We start from the raw sequence: 21,200 nt of genomic DNA, 5'->3' as shown, positions 1-21,200 counted from the left end.
ATGTAACTGAGAGTCTCCTCATTGAAAACATCAGAAGCTCTTCAAAGGTAAATGATTTTATTTATTTGGTTATCTGGTTTTTGTGAAAATGTTGCGTGCTAAATGCTACTCAAAATGCTATGCTAGCTTTGCATACTCTTACACAAATTAGTCAATTTCTATGGTTCAAAAGCATATTTTGAAAATCTGAGATGACAGTGTTGTTAAGAAAAGGCTAAGCTTGAGAGCAGACGCATTATTTTCATTTTATTTGCGCTTTTCAGAAATCGTTAACGTTGCGTTATGCTAATGAGCCTGAGGCTTTAGTCACAAACCCGGATCCGGGATGGGGAGTTTGAAGAAGTTAACCAGCATGGCTACCACAGCATTCTGCAGTGATACGCCATCCCATCTGGTTTACACTCTGCTGGACAATCATTTATTTTCAACAGGACAATGACCCATCACACCTCCTGGCTGCATCAGATGATCTGGCCTCCACAATCACCCGACCTCAACCCAATTGAGATGGTTTGGGATGAGTTGGACCGCAGAGTAAAGGAAAAGCAGCCAAGAAGTGCTCAGCATATGTGGGAACTCCTTCAAGACCGTTGGAAAAGCATTCCAGGTGATGCTGGTTGAGAGAATATCAAAAGCACGCAAAGCTGTCATCAAGGCAAAGGGCGGCCACCCCGAAGAGCCTGAAATACAAACTATATTTTGATTTGTTCAACACTCTTTGATGCCCTCACCACCACTCCAAAATGCAGAAAACAGCAAAAACAAAGAAAAACCCCTGAATGTGTAGGTGTGTCCAAATGTCCCACCAGCGCCATACATTCCTCATATGTAGACAGAGCATACATATCCCCAGTAACGTTTCTCTCCCCACAAACCCAATACACATTTACCAGATGGGGAAGTCACCTAATTTTCCTGTTCCATTTCAGTTGGACTATTGATGGTTCATAAACAATTGAGAAGGTGACAGTAGAGTTAATGAGCAAATCAAATCAAATTGTAGGACTATAAAGGATGTTGCTCTCAAGTTGTAAGTGTTCAACAAGAATTCAACTGGAGGAGTGTGGAAGGACGACTCCAAAACACAGTCTGGAATCCATACCAGCGACCCACACAAACAGCCATTGGAGCTTTAGTAGAAGACAAACCAAAAACAATACCATTCTGACTTGGCTCATGGTACCTGACTACTGGCACTTCCTGAGCAAGAGCTTCCTAAAACAGCACGACATATTTCCTGTAGTGTCGGAACGCTCGTTACTGATTGGCCAGTGAGATGAAGTTCATGGTCAGGTCACTTGGTGCTGGTGAGGTGGAGCAGTAGGGCGTTCGGCACTTCCATGGTCTCATCCTTCACCAGCACGATGTCGTAAGCATTCAGGTAGGACGTCTTCCTCTCCTCCACCTTGTCGTTGAGGAACCCTATCTGGAGGATGTTCCCCATGCTGTGCACCCCATCAGCCATGGTCAGGTCCCCCAGAGAGTCTCCCACCAGCAGGATGTTGTGGTGTGACTTCAGCTCCTGGAAATGGCCCGTGTTCAGCAGAGCTCCCTCCCTCTTGTTATAGATGTGGATCAGCTCCCCTTTGAACGCATTCAGCACTCCAGTCTTATCAAAGTCCATGTAGTTGGAGAAGACCTTGACGTTGGGGTGAAAGACCAACGGCGGATCACCTCCTCCAGCACGTCTCCTAGCCCAGCAGAGAAGATGAGCAGAGGGATGCTGTGCTCCTGCAGGTGGTCAAAGAACAGCTGGTAGCCCTCCTTGAGCATAGCATCGGACTCCTTCACCACATCCTGCAGCAGGTCTTTTCTGATGCGCTGCTGCACCAGAAGAGTATGGGCTTTAGTCCACCACTCCACCATGAGTGGCAGCTTCTCCTCCGCTGTCTGTTTGGAATCGATCTCTATGGGGTAATATGTGTAGAGCAGGTCCTTCAGCTGTGCTTTGCACTCCTCAGTGATGAGCCTGCAGTTGTTCAGGACATTGTGACTGGGAGGGCACCGCTTCCCATTGTAGGCAAACCGGGTCATACACACTGAGGGACTGGACAGCTCTGGGATCATTTTTCTAAAGAGATGTTGTTTAATTCAAGAAAAGTTCAAAGATCCAAACGATGGATCTAGCTAGTGTCACAGCCACTCCTCTGCATTGCTTGGGCGGTTCCTCCTGCAGGCAGAGGAGGGTCGTTAGTGATTGGAGCCACCTGGGCTCAGGGTATTTAAACTGCTTCACTAACCACTTGTCTCTCTCTCTGCTCCTCCAGGAATGATCTTGTTTTGTTTGTTCCTTTGTAGTTTTATGTAGTTTTCACTCCAACAGATTCACGCATCCCTGCACTTTACATACACCCTACATTATGATACTTTCACACCTCATTCCTTTTTCCTTTGTTTAAAGTTAATACTTTTTTGTTTATAATAAAGAACCTTTTTGATTGGTCTATACCTGTTGGTGTCCCCTTATTTTTGCCACAGGCTATAAGCCCGCCTGTGACACTAGAAATACAATCAATATTATATAGTTATATAGCTAGATAGCTAGCATGTAGCTATGCTGCAATAACCAGTCTACCAAAAAACTATCTCTTCCTCTTATGCCCTGCAAGTGTATTCTCGTCAGACGTAATGAAACGTCATCAGAATTGTTAATTAATTTGAGGGCTGAGGGGTGTGTCTTTTAAGTGTTTGGACTGCTAACTTCTTAATCTTCTTCTCTTGTATAATGGTGTTTGCAAACAATTGGATGTACATTCCGCCACCTACTGTGCGGGTGGATAATACATATTTGTGGATTTTTTTATTTTTTATTATCGAACAAATATCATACAAACGTTTTACATTGCCAGGTAGTGAGTGTTGCAACAGAGGAGAGACGATTTTCCATGCTTCAGGTCCTGTTCTGTGAGCTTGTGTGGCCTACCACTTTGTGGCTGAGCCGTTGTTGCTCCCAGACGTTTCCACTTAACAATAACAGCCCTTCGTTGACTGGGGCAGCTCTAGCATGGCAGAAACTTGAAGGAAAGGTGGCATCCTTTGACTGTGACCCGTTGAAAGTCACAGATCTCTTCAGTAACCTGTCAGCAACAGGTGTGGTTGAAATAGCCGAATCCACTCATTTGAAGGGTTCCACATAGTGTATATTACAAATTCTAATTGGTTGTGGCTAACGCTAGCTCGGTGGATTACATTAGCTAGGTTAGGGTAAAGGTTAGGAGTTTGGAGTTAGGGGAAGGGTTAGCTAACATGCTAAGTAGATGCAAAGGAGCTCAAACATATTAAGTTGTTGCTAATTAGCTAATCCAACCATCTTCCTTTCGTTTTTGCCTGAAGCAACCTTCTGTTTTATCTAACCATACCAAACGCAACATATCATACTCATTTGAGTGTCCCGGATTTTGGTTTACTATGTTACATCCAGTCTATGAGACCAGCCTGTCAAGGGGAACAAACACTGCTATTTATCTGTTACTTTTATTTCTTATACTTTTTTTATATAATAAAACATATACATTTTAAACTGCATTGTTGGTTAAGGGCTTGTAAGTAAGCATTTCACTGTAAGGTCTACCTGTTGTATTCGGCGCATGTGTCAAATACGATTTGATTTGAAATGCAGCTATTCTAACAAGCGAGTGGCTTAATCTGCTCTGCGCCTTTTAATTATGTCTGCTTAAATGAAAGAACTGGACATGCAGAATGCAATATCGACGAGGACAAGAAGCCACTTTGGACTATCAGTGCATTCATCATCATTGTGGAAATGCGCAGTCAGTCTCATTTTAGGCTGCAGGCACGCCGCAACAGTCTGGAACTAGTCCGGCAGTCGTGAGCGGGCGAGAATTTACGTCAGTCTAGACTTCTCCGAAAAAGATGTGTGTTCAACATGAATAGCCCCGTATACGTTTGAAATCGCATAATTAAAGAACGGAATTTTTGACGGTGAGATTAGCTGCCTGTCCGCATATTCACCCTATGAAATTCGTCGCCAATAGGACAGCTAAATTATGGGCTCGAGAAGATACATTGTAGAAAAGCGGACTCAGACAACATTGAGACATTGAAACAATAATTTGGGTAAGAAAAGCTTTACTGTTTTTAATTTAACTTCCTACTATTGGCTTAATTTGTGTTAAAGAGAATAACACGTTTAGATACGCCTTCTGTTTAAAAAAAATAATACAATTTCTACATTGAATATAGATCTACATTTTTAATGTATTGTTGCAAGAAGAAACGTCTCAAACGACAGGTGTATAGCCTAGTAAATAATGGCCAGCTGCAGTGAAAAAACAGCTTATTATTATCAATGGTTATGTGATGTTGTCATTAATGCCCGAATATATTTGTCTCGCGCAGTGCACAACTAGTCACAGGCTAACAGTTATATTGTTGGTACGCTACAGGGAAATGTGGAGTCATGTATCCTGCTGTACAGGCAGTCGTCTAATGGATATGTTTTCCCCGAGTCTTTTATATAACAACATGTAAGAGCTTAAACATCATACTCAATTGTCTTGCTATTCAAATTATTGTATTTTTGACTGCACTTATAAGTTATTGTTATAGATGTTTTAGATTTTTCTACTCAATAATAAAAGCCTTGTGATGACTCATCAGTGGTGAGCTTTGTTACTCCTGTCTGACCTTGCCATGACCCATATATTATTTATGTAAAAAAAAAATAGACAACTTCAACATTTTGTTTGTAAAACTATCATGCCAATCTTATGGGCTGTCAGTCCTTACATGCTAGCCCCATTTCCCACCAGTTTACCAGAAGTGTCTGGTTCAGAAATTGAAGGTGTGCTTTTTGTCAGCCCATAAACCACATGTTCCTAAAAGTCACATGTCTCTGTCTGTCTGTCTGTCTGTCTGAATTCACTTTAAATTCAAAGGGCTTTATTGGCATGGGAAACATATGTTTACATTACCAAAGCAAGTGAAATACATGATAAACAATACAAAAAATGTAGGGTAAACATTACTTACAAAAGTTTTAAAATAATATAGGAATGTGTTATATTAGTGGCTGTGTACAGTAACGATGTGCAAATAGTTGAAGTATGAAAGGGACAATCAAGATCAGATAAATATAGGTTGTATTTACAATGTTGTTTGTGTTCTCTCTCCTCTCTCTCTCTCTCTTTGTCTCTCTCCCCCTCTCTTGCTCTCCCCATTCGTTCTCTCCCCCTACCTTTCTCCCCCCTCTCTCATGCTCTCTCTCCCTCTCTCGCTCTCTCCCCTCTTGCTCACTTTCACACACACACACACACACACACACACACACACACACACACACACACACACACACACACACACACAGAGAGAGAGATGGCGAGTGACGACCAGGTGGCCATCTTGACGGATGACGAGGGGTATCAGAAGAGGAAGTATGTCCTGGCAGAACCCTTCAACACCTTGTCCAACACCCTGGAGCAGATACCGGTGGGTGCGGGCCCTACCTCTGCCTCCCAAGGTCCAGAGTCTCCCCCCACAGACAAACCTGACTCCCCCTCCTCCAACCCCAGTAATGACTGCCTGGAGAGGAACTGCGTGCGGATCGACAACCACCTCCTCATCTCCAAGGTCTTCTACTTCTTCTTCTATGCAGCCTATGGGTCCCTGCACCCACTGCTGCCTGTGTACTACAAACAGCTTGGGATGACTCCCAGTCAGAGCGGCTTGCTGGTCGGGATCCGGTACTTCATCGAATTCTGTAGCGCCCCCTTTTGGGGGGTGGTGGCGGACCGCTTCAAGAAGGGCAAGGTGGTGCTTGTGTTCTCCGTTTTCTGCTGGCTGGTGTTCAACTGCGGCATCGGCTTCATCAAGCCTGCCTCCATAACATGCGTGGAGAGGAAACCCACAGTCGCACGCCCCACCAGCCGTGCCCACCCCGGTCTGCCGGCCAATTACAGTAGGGACCGCAGGGGTGTGATTGGAGACTTGTTTCCCCTCTCTTCGAATCAACACGGTTTAGCATCAGACTCAGTTAGTGGCGGTCCCCTGCACAGGTATGTGAGGAGCGATGGTGGTAATGTCACTGGACCTGTGCCTTCCCCCACCATCACAACATCATATTCTCCTTCCACCATCCCCACTACAACAGCCAGCTCAAAACCTGCCTCAAATCTAACCACAACCAAACCAACCACCACCACAACCATTCCCAAAGTCTACCACATGATCTCCAACCACGACCAGGTGGAGACCATCTTCCTCCTGATCCTGCTAGTCATCATCATCGGCGAGTTCTTCAGCGCTCCGGCTGTGACCATAGTGGACACGCGTACCCTGCAGTACCTGGGCCCCCACCAGGACCGCTACGGCCTGCAGAGGATGTGGGGCTCCCTGGGCTGGGGCCTGGCCATGCTCTGCGTAGGCATCTGGATCGACCACACCCACATCAAGCTCTTCATCCAGGGCACTGGCTGCATCGTGCCCGACTACAAGAACTATCAGATAGCCTTTATTGTCTTTGGAGTCCTGATGGCCATAGCTTTGATATTGTCCACACAGTTTTACTTTGAGAGTAGTACTAGTGACCACCGGCCAAAGGAGGCTCAGCTGGAGGAGGATAAGAGACAGGAAGCAGAGTCTCCTCAAACGTCCAGTGGTGTTTCATCTCCCAAAGGGCATGCGGTGGAATCGTTAGAACCCCAAAGTGTCGTCAGCCAACCGTTTCGTTATCAGGACCTCATTCGGCTGCTGTGTAGCGTGCAGTACGGCTCAGTGCTCTTCGTGGCCTGGTTTATGGGATTCGGCTACGGCTTTGTGTTCACGTTCCTCTACTGGCACCTGGAGGACCTGAAAGGGACCACCACGCTATTTGGAGTGTGCTCGGTGCTGAGCCACATCTCAGAGCTGGTTGCCTACTTCACCAGCCACAAGCTCATCGAGCTGGTTGGCCATATAAGGTTTATAAAAGGGGGCATGGGTCAAAAGCCCAGGGGGGGGTATGTCTCAAAGCTGGATCAATGAGTTAGCCAGCAAACTTACTTAAATGTTCAGACATAACTTTTGGTGGGAATATATGGTTGAAATTGGCATGGATTGATTTAATTGTTAAAACCAGCAACCCATGTTCAAGTTTAGGTTACCCCTCAGGTCTGTTTGTAGTATACCCCTCAGGTCTGTTTGTAGTTTACCCCTCAGGTCTGTTTGTACAGTAGTTTACCCCTCAGGTCTGTTTGTAGTTTACCCCTCAGGTCTGTTTGTAGTATACCCCTCAGGTCTGTTTGTAGTATACCCCTCAGGTCTGTTTGTAGTTTACCCCTCAGGTCTGTTTGTAGTATACCCCTCAGGTCTGTTTGTACAGTAGTTTACCCCTCAGGTCTGTTTGTAGTTTACCCCTCAGGTCTGTTTGTAGTATACCCCTCAGGTCTGTTTGTAGTATACCCCTCAGGTCTGTTTGTAGTATACCCCTCAGGTCTGTTTGTACAGTAGTATACCCCTCAGGTCTGTTTGTAGTATACCCCTCAGGTCTGTTTGTACAGTAGTATACCCCTCAGGTCTGTTTGTAGTTTACCCCTCAGGTCTGTTTGTAGTATACCCCTCAGGTCTGTTTGTAGTTTACCCCTCAGGTCTGTTTGTACAGTAGTTTACCCCTCAGCTCTGTTTGTAGTTTACCCCTCAGATCTGTTTGTACAGTAGTATACCCCTCAGGTCTGTTTGTACAGTAGTATACCCCTCAGGTCTGTTTGTAGTTTACCCCTCAGGTCTGTTTGTACAGTAGTTTACCCCTCAGCTCTGTTTGTAGTTTACCCCTCAGATCTGTTTGTACAGTAGTATACCCCTCAGGTCTGTTTGTACAGTAGTATACCCCTCAGGTCTGTTTGTACAGTAGTATACCCCTCAGGTCTGTTTGTAGTTTACCCCTCAGGTCTGTTTGTAGTATACCCCTCAGGTCTGTTTGTACAGTAGTATACCCCTCAGGTCTGTTTGTAGTTTACCCCTCAGGTCTGTTTGTAGTTTACCCCTCAGGTCTGTTTGTACAGTAGTATACCCCTCAGGTCTGTTTGTAGTATACCCCTCAGGTCTGTTTGTAGTTTACCCCTCAGGTCTGTTTGTAGTTTACCCCTCAGCTCTGTTTGTACAGTAGTATACCCCTCAGGTCTGTTTGTAGTATACCCCTCAGCTCTGTTTGTACAGTAGTATACCCCTCAGGTCTGTTTGTAGTATACCCCTCAGGTCTGTTTGTACTATACCCCTCAGGTCTGTTTGTACTATACCCCTCAGGTCTGTTTGTAGTTTACCCCTCAGGTCTGTTTGTAGTATACCCCTCAGGTCTGTTTGTAGTTTACCCCTCAGGTCTGTTTGTAGTTTACCCCTCAGGTCTGTTTGTACAGTAGTATACCCCTCAGGTCTGTTTGTAGTATACCCCTCAGGTCTGTTTGTACAGTAGTTTACCCCTCAGGTCTGTTTGTAGTTTACCCCTCAGCTCTGTTTGTACAGTAGTATACCCCTCAGGTCTGTTTGTAGTATACCCCTCAGGTCTGTTTGTAGTATACCCCACAGCTCTGTTTGTAGTTTACCCCTCAGGTCTGTTTGTACAGTAGTATACCCCTCAGGTCTGTTTGTAGTATACCCCTCAGCTCTGTTTGTAGTATACCCCTCAGGTCTGTTTGTACAGTAGTTTACCCCTCAGGTCTGTTTGTAGTTTACCCCTCAGGTCTGTTTGTAGTATAGCCCTCAGGTCTGTTTGTACAGTAGTTTACCCCTCAGGTCTGTTTGTAGTTTACCCCTCAGGTCTGTTTGTAGTTTACCCCTCAGCTCTGTTTGTACAGTAGTATACCCCTCAGGTCTGTTTGTAGTATACCCCTCAGGTCTGTTTGTAGTATACCCCTCAGCTCTGTTTGTACAGTAGTATACCCCTCAGGTCTGTTTGTAGTATACCCCTCAGGTCTGTTTGTACAGTAGTATACCCCTCAGGTCTGTTTGTAGTTTACCCCTCAGGTCTGTTTGTAGTATACCCCTCAGGTCTGTTTGTAGTATACCCCTCAGGTCTGTTTGTAGTTTACCCCTCAGGTCTGTTTGTAGTATACCCCTCAGGTCTGTTTGTACAGTAGTATACCCCTCAGGTCTGTTTGTAGTTTACCCCTCAGGTCTGTTTGTAGTATACCCCTCAGGTCTGTTTGTAGTTTACCCCTCAGGTCTGTTTGTACAGTAGTATACCCCTCAGGTCTGTTTGTAGTATACCCCTCAGGTCTGTTTGTAGTATACCCCTCAGGTCTGTTTGTAGTTTACCCCTCAGGTCTGTTTGTACAGTAGTATACCCCTCAGGTCTGTTTGTAGTATACCCCTCAGGTCTGTTTGTAGTATACCCCTCAGGTCTGTTTGTACAGTAGTATACCCCTCAGGTCTGTTTGTAGTATACCCCTCAGGTCTGTTTGTAGTTTACCCCTCAGGTCTGTTTGTAGTTTACCCCTCAGGTCTGTTTGTAGTATACCCCTCAGGTCTGTTTGTAGTTTACCCCTCAGGTCTGTTTGTAGTTTACCCCTCAGGTCTGTTTGTAGTATACCCCTCAGGTCTGTTTGTAGTTTACCCCTCAGGTCTGTTTGTAGTTTACCCCTCAAGTCTGTTTGTAGTTTACCCCTCAGGTCTGTTTGTACAGTAGTATACCCCTCAGGTCTGTTTGTAGTATACCCCTCAGGTCTGTTTGTAGTATACCCCTCAGGTCTGTTTGTAGTATACCCCTCAGGTCTGTTTGTACAGTAGTTTACCCCTCAGGTCTGTTTGTAGTATACCCCTCAGGTCTGTTTGTAGTATACCCCTCAGGTCTGTTTGTACAGTAGTTTACCCCTCAGGTCTGTTTGTAGTATACCCCTCAGGTCTGTTTGTAGTTTACCCCTCAGGTCTGTTTGTAGTATACCCCTCAGGTCTGTTTGTAGTATACCCCTCAGGTCTGTTTGTACAGTAGTTTACCCCTCAGGTCTGTTTGTAGTTTACCCCTCAGGTCTGTTTGTAGTATACCCCTCAGGTCTGTTTGTAGTTTACCCCTCAGGTCTGTTTGTACAGTAGTTTACCCCTCAGGTCTGTTTGTAGTATACCCCTCAGGTCTGTTTGTAGTTTACCCCTCAGGTCTGTTTGTACAGTAGTTTACCCCTCAGGTCTGTTTGTAGTTTACCCCTCAGGTCTGTTTGTAGTTTACCCCTCAGGTCTGTTTGTAGTATACCCCTCAGGTCTGTTTGTAGTATACCCCTCAGGTCTGTTTGTAGTATACCCCTCAGGTCTGTTTGTAGTTTACCCCTCAGGTCTGTTTGTAGTTTACCCCTCAGGTCTGTTTGTAGTTTACCCCTCAGGTCTGTTTGTAGTATACCCCTCAGGTCTGTTTGTAGTATACCCCTCAGGTCTGTTTGTAGTTTACCCCTCAGCTCTGTTTGTAGTATACCCCTCAGGTCTGTTTGTACAGTAGTTTACCCCTCAGGTCTGTTTGTAGTATACCCCTCAGGTCTGTTTGTAGTATACCCCTCAGGTCTGTTTGTATTATACCCCTCAGGTCTGTTTGTAGTATACCCCTCAGGTCTGTTTGTAGTATACCCCTCAGGTCTGTTTGTAGTATACCCCTCAGGTCTGTTTGTAGTTTACCCCTCAGGTCTGTTTGTAGAATACCCCTCAGGTCTGTTTGTAGTTTACCCCTCAGGTCTGTTTGTAGTATACCCCTCAGGTCTGTTTGTAGTATACCCCTCAGGTCTGTTTGTAGTTTACCCCTCAGGTCTGTTTGTACAGTAGTTTACCCCTCAGGTCTATTTGTGTATCTGTATGTCTAGTCATCTCCTGCATGACAATGACTATAGGAGTTTGCAAGATAGCACAAACTGCTCTGGAACCAGGCTACAGAACCCAGGTCAGCTCATTCTGGTATTGTGGGACCAGGCTACAGAACCCAGGTCAGCTCATTCTGGTATTGTGTGACTAGGCTACAGAACCCAGGTCAGCTCATTCTGGTATTGTGGGACTAGGCTACAGAACCCAGGTCAGCTCATTCTGGTATTGTGGGACTAGGCTACAGAACCCAGGTCAGCTCAGTCTGGTATTGTGTGACTAGGCTACAGAACCCAGGTCAGCTCATTCTGATATTGTGTGACTAGGCTACAGAACCCAGGTCAGCTCAGTCTGCTGTAGTAAATCCTACACAGTTGCAGTATTATTATCTGTCCTTCAGTTTAATTTAATTCCACCCAATAGCTCACCTTTCTCGCAGATTTGATGAGAAAGGATTTTAAAAAATCTAGATTTGGTCAGACTTTTCACTTGTTCCCTTTTTTGGTCGGTGAAGTTAAACAATGGCCAAGTATTTTGAAAGTCATCTCACCTTCAGTGAATAGACAGTCTTTCATTTCCTGCCAAGGTCGTGGGAAAATGTTTTTTGTTGTTGTTGTTGCCCGCACTACAGTTGTCTATATCAGTCCACTAATACAGGACTGTTATTTAATATTGATTTTTTTACAGCCCTACTTTCCACGGCTGTGTTTCCTGTCCTGTTCCTGTGTGAACTATTTTAGTTTAAGATGTTTGTAGTGGAGTATTATGGCGGATCAGGGGTGAAAAAATAACCACAACATGGTAGTAGTGCTACTTATACTATGTCTCTCTCTCTCTGTCTCCTCTCTCTCTCTCTGTCTCTGTCTGTCTCTCTCTCTTTCTCTGTCTCTCTCTCTGTCTCTCTCTCTGTCCTCTGTCTCCTCTCTCTCTCTCTGTCTCCTCTCTCTCTCTCTCTCTCTCTCTCTGTGTCTCCTCTCTCTCTGTCTCTCTCTCCTCTCTGTCTCTCTAACCTCTCTGTCTCTCTGTCTCCTCTCTCTCTCTGTCTCCTCTCTCTCTCTGTCTCTCTGTCTCTCTCTGTCTCTCTGTCTCTGTCTCTCTGTGTCTCTGCCTTTCTGTCTCTCTGTCTCTCTGTGTCTCTGCCTCTCTGTCTCTCTGTCTGTCTCCTCTCTCTCTCTCTGTCTCTGTCTGTCTCTCTCTCTTTCTCTGTCTCTCTCTCTGTCTCTCTCTCTGTCCTCTGTCTCCTCTCTCTCTCTCTGTCTCCTCTCTCTCTCTCTCTCTCTCTCTCTCTCTCTGTGTCTCCTCTCTCTCTGTCTCTCTCTCCTCTCTGTCTCTCTAACCTCTCTGTCTCTCTGTCTCCTCTCTCTCTCTGTCTCCTCTCTCTCTCTGTCTCTCTGTCTCTCTCTGTCTCTCTGTCTCTGTCTCTCTGTGTCTCTGCCTTTCTGTCTCTCTGTCTCTCTGTGTCTCTGCCTCTCTGTCTCTCTGTCTGTCTCCTCTCTCTTTCTGTCTCCTCTCTCTCTGTCTCCTCTCTCTCTCTGTCTCTCTGTCTCCTCTCTCTCTCTGTCTCTCTGGCTCCTCTCTCTCTCTCTGTCTCCCTTCTCTCACTCTCTCTCTCTCTCTCTCTCTCTGTCTCTCTCTGTCTCCTCTCTCTCTCTGTCTCTTCTCTCTCTCTGTCTCCTCTCTCTCTCTCTGTCTTCTCTCTCTCTCTGTCTCCCCTCTCTCTCTGTCTCCTCTCTCTCTCTCTGTCTCCTCTCTCTCTCTCTGTCTCCCTCTCTCTCTGTCTCCTCTCTCTCTCTCTGTCTCCTCTCTCTCTCTCTGTCTCCTCTCTCTCTCTCTGTCTCCTCTCTCTCTCTCTGTCTCCTCTCTCTCTCTCTGTCTCCTCTCTCTCTCTCTGTCTCCTCTCTCTCTCTCCCTGTCTCCTCTCTCTCTCTCTCTCTGTCTACTCTCTCTCTCTCTCTGTCTCCTCTCTCTCTCTCTGTCTTCTCTCTCTCTCTCTGTCTCCTCTCTCTCTCTGTCTCCCCTCTCTCTCTGTCTCCTCTCTCTCTCTCTGTCTCCTCTCTCCCTGTCTCCTCTCTCTCTCTCTCTGTCTACTCTCTCTCTCTCTCTCTCTCTCTCTCTGTCTACTCTCTCTCTCTCTCTCTCTCTCTACTCTCTCTCTCTCTCTCTCTCTCTCTCTCTCTCTCTCTCTCTCTGTCTCTCTCTCTCTCTCTGTCTCTGTCTCTTTCTCTCTCATCCACCACATCTCATATCCGGCCCATCTGGACATTTATAGCTTGTTAGCGAATAATATACTACAATCAGCCTTTGTGTTCGTTTACTTTTAGATTAAGTTCAAAGGTCGCGTTTGTTTCATGAGAGAGAGGCAATAGAGAGAAGTTTGTAAACTGGAATCATTTAAGTGTTTGTTAAATGTGTCAGTATATTTGCATTGTATTTGCATTGTCAGGTCAGTGGTTTGATTGGACAGGACGTTGTCATGGGAGATGGGCACCAAATATCCAACGGTCTGGGAAGGAAATATATTCTGTTCAGAATAGGGTTGCATAGCTTCCGGTAATTTACCAAAGTTACCGGAATCTTCAGTAATTTTGGTAATTAACAGATTATCTATGGGAATCTATCGTAGCATTGGTAACCCTCACATTAAACACCAATGTTATTCACTGAGTTGATGGTTTATATTTAAACCATCTTATTATTTAATATATTTTACATGTGATGAGGCCCAACGGAGGGCCAGAGACTGTCATAATCTGAAATACCCAAAAGGCCACTAGATGTCATGTGATAGATTATGTAAAATCCTTGAAACATTTACATTTAAGTCATTTAGCAGACGCTCTTATCCAGAGCGACTTACAAATTGGTGAATTCACCTTCTGACATCCAGTGGAACAGCCACTTTACAATAGTGCATCTAAATCATTAAGGGGGGGGTGGGGGGTGGTGAGAAGGATTACTTATCTTATCTTATTGAAAGATACCAAAATCCTGATAATTTACTGGTAAACTTAGAAATGTTTCCAGTAATATACCCTCCCCTTGCAACCCTAGTTCAGAATGACAATGACAAACCAACCACAATCCAGGGACAGTTCAGGTTTGACCTCTGAACTTTGGCCTTGCTTTCACCTGCAACTCTGTTGTGGCAATAACCTCCTATAGGTTAGGGCTAGGGTTTAGGATAGGGTTACAATTTAGGATAGGGTTATGTTTGTGATTGGTGGATTGTTATTTGAACAGTGTAGTCAGTAGTGATAGTTCCAGAACATCAATAACACATCTGTGTTCCATGACCTTCTCCTCCCCTCTCCCTCCACAGGGTGCTGTACATCGGTCTGGCCTGCAACACGGCTCGTTTCCTGTACATCTCCTACCTGGAGAACGCCTGGATCGTCCTGCCCATGGAGGTCCTTCAAGGTTAGGCTACACTGGGTGTCACGGCGTGGCATATGTTGACTTAGCTTAGCTTAGCTAATGTTAACATTAGATAGAAAGAAGGCAGAAGCAGTGTTTGAACTGGCTGCACCAGTGCACTTACATTGTTGGCATGTTGGCTCAGAGTTCATATCAGGCAGGACAGGAACTCTCCTCTCAACGAAATGAAAGGCTTTTCCTTTGCCTGGAAAACACCCTTTTCCTCTGTATCTAGACTTCACTAACAGCCACTTAGGCCATGAATAACAATGTTGCAGCTGCACACGAAAGATTAACATTAAAGGACGCTTAAAATGTTTGTAATCATTTACTAGAGGTGTAACAACAGCCAACAAAACATTTAGAGACGCACTGAATCTCTTTCAAAAAATCTCCATCATTCTAAACAAGTGGTATGACAATATTTGTATTTTATTTAACATGTATTTAACTAGACAAGTCAGGTAAGAACAAATTCTTATTTACAATGACGGCCTACTCCGGCCAAACCCAGAAGATGCTGGGACAAATGTGCGCGGCCCTATGGGACTCCCAATCATGATACGGCCTGCAACACAAACAAAATGGCCGTAGCTCTGGTCTGGCCATTGTTTTCTAATAGTGGGAGGTTATGCCACATTCACGTCATGTTGGAAACTCGGGAATTCTTAAAATGAACCTATGTTATTTGCGTAGCGCTTCCTATTGGTTGACTCTGATCATTCCCAAGTGGGAAACTCGGCTGTCATCTTTTTACAACGAGTAAGCAAGTTGGAAGTTTCCGTGTCCAAGATGCCGTGAACACGACACACGTGACGACATTGGGCCAGCTAAAAAGCTGAATAGGGGGCAATGCCAGGCCGGACTATGGAGGGTAGCAGGTTCAATGGCTCTGTTCTATTATTGGTGTACAATGAGACACGTTGACTTGGAACTAGCTGGTTGAGCCACTTCAAACACGGCACACCCAGCGAGGGTTAATTCCTCTCTCTCTCTCGTCTGTCGCCTGCCATGAACGCTCTATCTCGGGTTCCGCTGTTGTGCAGTGGTTGCACAGCCTTTCCTCTACAGGAAGCCAGGTTTTCCTGTGTCTACTCTTCTCAATGGCAAGGCTCACTGAGCCTGTACTTTTGTCAAGGTTTTTCTAGGGGTTTGATCAGTAACCATGGTCAAATAGTTAGCCACGCATGGTGTACTGTACATTTAGGGCCAGACAGCACTGCATTTTGCTTTGTGCTTGTGTTTCCTAATAAGCAATGTAGTTTTGTTTAGACTGTTGTTTATTGTTTTTATCTGGTTGATTGGATGTTCTGGTCCTGAGGCTTCTGTGTGTTTAGTAGAACAGGTTTGTGAACTCAGCCCCAGGACCAGCTGGATGAGGGAACTCTTTTCTTTGCTCAGCTCCTGGCATTGCAGGGCTTGGTAATGATGAGAGGGGGTCACTGTATTTTAGATGTTTCCAAAACTGAATTGCTCTTTTCTGAGTTTTTATTATTTGTGGATATTGACCTAATTCTGCGCTGCATGCGTTGTTTGTAGTTGTCTTCTGGACATGTAGGAGAATCTTACAGAACTCTGCATGTAAGTTTTCAATGGGGGTGATTGTGCCATGTTGGTGAAATCTTGTTTTGCAAGTTGACCCCACATCCCACACTCTCTGTGTGTCTCTCTCCTTGTCTGTGTGTCTCTGTCCCTCTCTTTCCGTCTGTCTCTCTCTGTCTGTATCTCTGTGTATCTAGGTGTGACCCATGCCTCAGTGTGGGCAGCCTGTATCTCCTACCTCAGTGCCGCAGTGCCTCCAGAGCTGAGGACCTCTGCCCAGGGTATCCTCCAGGGCCTGCACCTAGGGCTGGGCCGGGGCTGTGGGGCCATGGTGGGGGGAGGCTTCGTCAGTGTTTTTGGTAAGAAGAACCACTGTGTGAGGAGAAGTTGTATTTAATCTAATAAAGTGTCCCCCAGTTCTAGAGTATGTAAAACACATTCAACCAAAGAGAGATGGATCTATTGGCGTCACCCGTTAAAGGTACTATCAGGAGTAAAGACTGCTATTCGATGTTCAATTTGCTGTTCAAAGTTCATAAATTGAAATGACCATTGAGAACAGCAGTAACTATTGTAGATGGTACATTTAACAGTGGCTAACATAACAGAATGTAGCTTCAGTCCTACTTGAGCAGCGAGTTGTACTCTCACATGCCTTTCCGACTGTTGCACAACGCCTCCTCTCCTTAAAAGGATGCCCTGTCCTCCATGGTTTTCATCAAATAATCCAGGTCTTAACTCTTAATAAACTACCAGCATCCCCATCTTCAATCGTTAGGATAGGAATTTGATGGTCTGGAATGCATTTGGCAGCTCTCCCAGAATCACAACTGTGTGTCTCTCTCTGTGTTCTGAAACACATCTTGATGACTGTGGTGACACATATCCTTTACAGTCCTGAAATGGACATTACTTGTCAGTTTTTCTGTTACGTGAAAAGCACTGAGTGAAATAAATACATTTTATTTTGAGATTTTGTTTCCAGAAGCCTATGGAGCACACGTTTGTCTTTTTGGGTTATGGTTTAGGAGCGGCCCACACCTTCAGAGGGATAGGAATGATGTCCCTCGTCATCCTCCTCCTCTTCGCTCTCATCCAGTGGCTGGCTGTGCAGAGTGGGAACAAAGGTATGTGTCACTAATGTTTATCCTACCCTGTACCCTTCATGGCCTCTGCATGGACTTAGGCCTACAGGAAAACAGAATTTACTTCACCTAGTAGACTCCTTAGTGGAGAAGTTACTGGCTCCCAATGTGGCAAGCATAACATTTACTTCACCTATTATACTCCTTAGTGGAGAAGTGACTGGCTCCCAATGTGGCAAGCATAACATTTACTTCACCTATTATACTCCTTAGTGGAGAAGTTACTGGCTCCCAATCTGGCAAGCAAAACATTTACTTCACCTATTATACTCCTTAGTGGAGAAGTGACCAAGCACCAGGAGGAGCAAAACATTTACTTCACCTGCCTTAGTGGAGAAGTGTCCGCAATGTGGCAAGCATAACATTTACTTCACATATTATACTCCTTAGATGGAGAAGTGACTGGCTCCCAATGTGGCAAGCATAACATTTACTTCACCTATTATACTCCTGTGGGTTACTGGTCCCAATCTGGCAAGCATAACATTTACTTCACCTATTAGACAGTGGGTTACTGGCTCCCAATGTGGCAAGCATAACATTTACTTCACCTATTATACTCCTTAGTGGAAAAGTTACTGGCTCCCAATCTGGCAAGCAAAACATTTACTTCACCTATTATACTCCTTAGTGGAGAAGTGACTGGCTCCCAATGTGGCAAGCATAACATTTACTGCCATTCACTTTTTATTCTCTTTCTCAATCAGCAACTGAGAAATTCATAGACATTAGAATGCCGCATGAATCATATTTAGGATCTTAATAGTGGAGATTGTTGTTAGGTCAGACACATTAATGGAATAATCATTTTAAAGCATGCCAGGAAGTGTTATGAAACATTTAGCTTGAGTTGTTTTCCAGATCCCAGAATGCTGGAGGAGAACATCCCAGTCCCCTCCAGCCCTTTTCCCATAGCGACCATAGACATTATCCAATCAAATAACGGAGCCGCCACAATGACACCACCGAGGAAGACCAAGCACCAGGAGGAGCAGGAGGATTTCAGCGAGCCTGCCTGGGTGGTGTCCGCCTCGCCCTGGGTCTCCCTGGCCTTCGCCCTGCACCAGATCAGAGAGATGGCTACCATTGCCAGGAGTAGCCCTGACAACAACCATCAGCCGCTGCAGGTACTGTAGGTAGACAGGGTGGCTGGCAGCTCGTGGGCTTCAAGGATAGACTGATGAGTTCAGGGATAGACTGATGAGTTCAGGGATAGACTGGTGGGTTCAGGGATAGACTGGTGGGTTCAGGGATAGACTGGTGGGTTCAGGGATAGACTGGTGGGTTCAGGGATAGACTGGTGGGTTCAGGGATAGACTGGTGGGTTCAGGGATAGACTGGTGGGTTCAGGGATAGACTGGTGGGTTCAGGGATAGACTGGTGGGTTCAGGGATAGACTGGTGGGTTCAGGGATAGACTGGTGGGTTCAGGGATAGACTGGTGGGTTCAGGGTTAGACTGGTGGGTTCAGGATTAAACTGGTGGGTTCAGGCTGTGCTTTGAGGCTGTGTCCCAAAGACATATCACTGGGCAGAGAAATAAACAGGTAATGTTTGTGATTTTTACATTTGTGATAATGAAATGTGACCGGAATGTTTATCTAGCAATGTGTGCATGTTCCAGCCAAGGTTCCATGTTGTATCATGTCCTGCTGAGAACTGTCTTCTTTATTTCATGCATCCCATCTTGAAGAAAGGTGAGAATATAATACCTGCCTTTAGAACGGTATTTTATGAGGGTGTTTTTTCATATTGTAGCGACCTTAACCCAAGTCCTAGCGAGCTCGGCAAGAGGTTTGGGCCTCTAGGCGTAGCGGTTAACGTGTTGACTTGACTTTCGCTGGACCCGAATTCACTACAATATCTACAACATTTTGCTAAGTACTATTATTACAGTATTAATGTAACACTTTACCTTTGCTCTGATTGGTAGGAGATAAATGAGATCGGCACAGATGAACCAACTGATCCCAGTCCCCATCCTTAGAACCTCCCCAGACTGGTCCCTCTCAAGTGGGACCCGCTCTCTGACCAGGACCCCCCCCCTATGCCTGCTGACCAACCACCCCTCTCCATGGGCCAACACACAGTAGGGGACTGGAAAGAGGGGACACATTGCACATTGAGGAACTGCCCTAAAATGTTTTCCTTCCAAACAACACCAAGTCAAAGCCCATCCATGCACAGCTGGGAAGTCCAGCTAAAAGAGTAAGGAGTATGATTTATACAGACTGGACAGGAGAGAAATACTGACCAAAATGGAGGTTGAATTCGTCCTCCTAGCAAGACCGGTCTTAACCAGCGCCTTTAGTGATCTGAGGAAAAACTCTTTGACCGATCTATTGTTACTCTGTCAAGTGGACATCAAACGAGTAACAGAGTCATATTTATTTAGCTCATCCTGGACATCTGGGATAGTGGGTTCGATTGAATGAGGCTCCATTTGTCTCGCTGGCCCTCGTAGTGCCTGAGCCGCGGTGCTGTTGTAGGTCGGTGATTCACACTCCTGTGGCAGTGCCACACTGAATCCAAAACGCTGTGTGTAATGGCTGCTTTGCTTGATGTGGACTGTAGAGATGCCTCTTTACATCAAGTTTAGGTGCCAATTCAATAGGCGAACGTTGTGCAACGTTGCAGATAGCAATGTTATTAATATGACTGGTTTGGTTACTTATTCTACATGTCAGAGAGACGTGTGTTCTGAGGTTGGTGGCACCTTAAATGGCGAGGGCTCGTGGTAATGACTGGAGCAGGAATCAGTGGAACGGTATCATATACATCAAACACGTGGTTTCCATGGTTTCCAGGTGTTTGATGCCGTTCCATTTGCTCCGTTCCAGACATTATTATGAGCCGTCCTCCCCTCAGCAGCCTCCACTGTTCTACACTGGGGCGGCAGGGTAGCCTAGTGGTTAGCCTAGTGGTTAGAGCACTGGACTAGTAACCGAAAGGTTGCAAGTTCAAATACCCGAGCTGACAAGGTACAAAATCTGTCGTTCTGAATCGGTTAACTGAACAGGCAGTTAACCCACTGTTCGTAGGCCATCATTAAAAATAAGAATTTGTTCTTAGCTGACTTGCCTGGTTAAATAAAGGTAAAATAAAAATAAGATACTATGTTGATATCCGCCTGTTCCCACAACTTTGTGCTCTCTTGAAAGTGGCCCGGCTTTTATATGTAAATGTTTACTGTGTCTAGTGAGGAATCTACCGAGCCACTGATGCTGTGGAAGAATAGATATGTAAAAGGGTTTATGATGTGAGCTTTTCAGATCTGGTATGATATCCACCAGGCTTTTAGGGTCTGTAATTACTACAAACTAGAACACCAGGAGTTCTGTAGAGACCACTTTCTATATGTATTGATAAGGTGTCTTCAGGCCAAGATGTCTAAACGTCAAATATTTCACCATGATCATATTTAGACAGAAATAATTGTCAATAATATCAAACTGACTATCTAAAACAGTTGTATAGTAATGACCATTTCACATGCCTTGTCTGCTGTACGTAGCCTCTCTTCTACCTGACAACTAATATTCCTGGTGCACTGGGGCCTTTAACTTTTCAAGGTGAAACAACAGTTTGCAATACGTCACTGGAAAAGTTTTTTTTTTAAACTACCAAAAATGTATCCTTGTAATTTAATATGAAGAATATGCACCAAATTTGAAATCACTTTAATGCTGTTTGATATCAAATGTATGTTAAAAAAAATAAATAAAAAAAATAATCGAAAATCAAACATAGGCATATTTCTAGCCATGAGGGAGAACTTTTGCTCTTGACAGACATGGTCCAATCAAAATCTCCATTTGATGTTTCCAGCATGTGATTGGCTGTCCCCGAGGCTGCAGTTTCTTAAGCAGCCAGGTTGGGGCAGTAGATGGGAGTTCACTGGATTCCACAGCAATGGGAGTACATGAGAGCTTGCTCCAGTGACCAGTAGGGGAGCAGGTCTCAATGCCCCAGGCACTTACCACACAGGAGGAGAAAAACAACAAATACATTCATAAATGCTGCCAGTTAACCTGAGACCTATAAGCACCATTTGAAAGTCATTCTGGAGAATAGTTGTAACTACGATGTAGAGTTTTTGATTCCAGAGAAAGACAGATGTCTGCTTTGACTATGATTAGAGTGGGATGACAGCCTGAGAAAGAGTTTCTGGGTCACTATGAAGTCAAACCCACTGAGAGAGACGATGCTCTGGGGCATCCCCGATTCTCCCTAAGTCTACACTTCCACACTTTCTCCCATTGATTTAACAAATAGTGGAAATTCCCTCCAGCCAATGCTTACACCAATCCTATGCTTTTAAATCCATGCCAGTGAGT

At 45.1% G+C, this 21,200-nt stretch overlaps 1 protein-coding gene and 1 pseudogene across 1 annotated transcript; one reads left to right on the top strand and one right to left on the bottom strand.

The window, feature by feature from the left end:
• Positions 1-1,250: 1,250 nt before the first annotated feature.
• Positions 1,251-2,067, bottom strand: LOC135519443 (cytosolic 5'-nucleotidase 3-like; annotated as a pseudogene).
• A 1,498-nt stretch (positions 2,068-3,565) lies between these two features.
• Positions 3,566-19,773, top strand: LOC135518962 (major facilitator superfamily domain-containing protein 6-like). Its single transcript, XM_064943946.1, has 7 exons — positions 3,566-4,077; positions 5,327-6,917; positions 14,084-14,181; positions 15,918-16,079; positions 16,749-16,847; positions 17,727-17,992; positions 18,797-19,773. The coding sequence occupies exons 2-7, from the start codon at positions 5,335-5,337 to the stop codon at positions 18,848-18,850; spliced, it is 2,262 nt and encodes a 753-aa protein (XP_064800018.1). The 5' UTR covers positions 3,566-4,077; positions 5,327-5,334; the 3' UTR covers positions 18,851-19,773.
• Positions 19,774-21,200: the final 1,427 nt, after the last annotated feature.

The sequence above is a fragment of the Oncorhynchus masou genome, chromosome 29 (genome assembly GCF_036934945.1).
Source record: "Oncorhynchus masou masou isolate Uvic2021 chromosome 29, UVic_Omas_1.1, whole genome shotgun sequence".
NCBI classification, from domain to species: domain Eukaryota; kingdom Metazoa; phylum Chordata; class Actinopteri; order Salmoniformes; family Salmonidae; genus Oncorhynchus; species Oncorhynchus masou.
This window is presented reverse-complemented; position numbering and strand designations above follow the sequence as displayed.

Excerpts from the sequence above, each read along its gene's own strand:
- LOC135518962 (XM_064943946.1), top strand. The coding sequence starts at position 5,335 with ATGGCGAGTGACGACCAGGTGGCCATCTTGACGGATGACGAGGGGTAT. Across the intron at positions 6,918-14,083 it reads GAGCTGGTTGGCCATATAAG|GGTGCTGTACATCGGTCTGG; the intron begins GTTTATAAAAGG and ends CTCCCTCCACAG. Across the intron at positions 17,993-18,796 it reads ACAACCATCAGCCGCTGCAG|GAGATAAATGAGATCGGCAC; the intron begins GTACTGTAGGTA and ends TCTGATTGGTAG.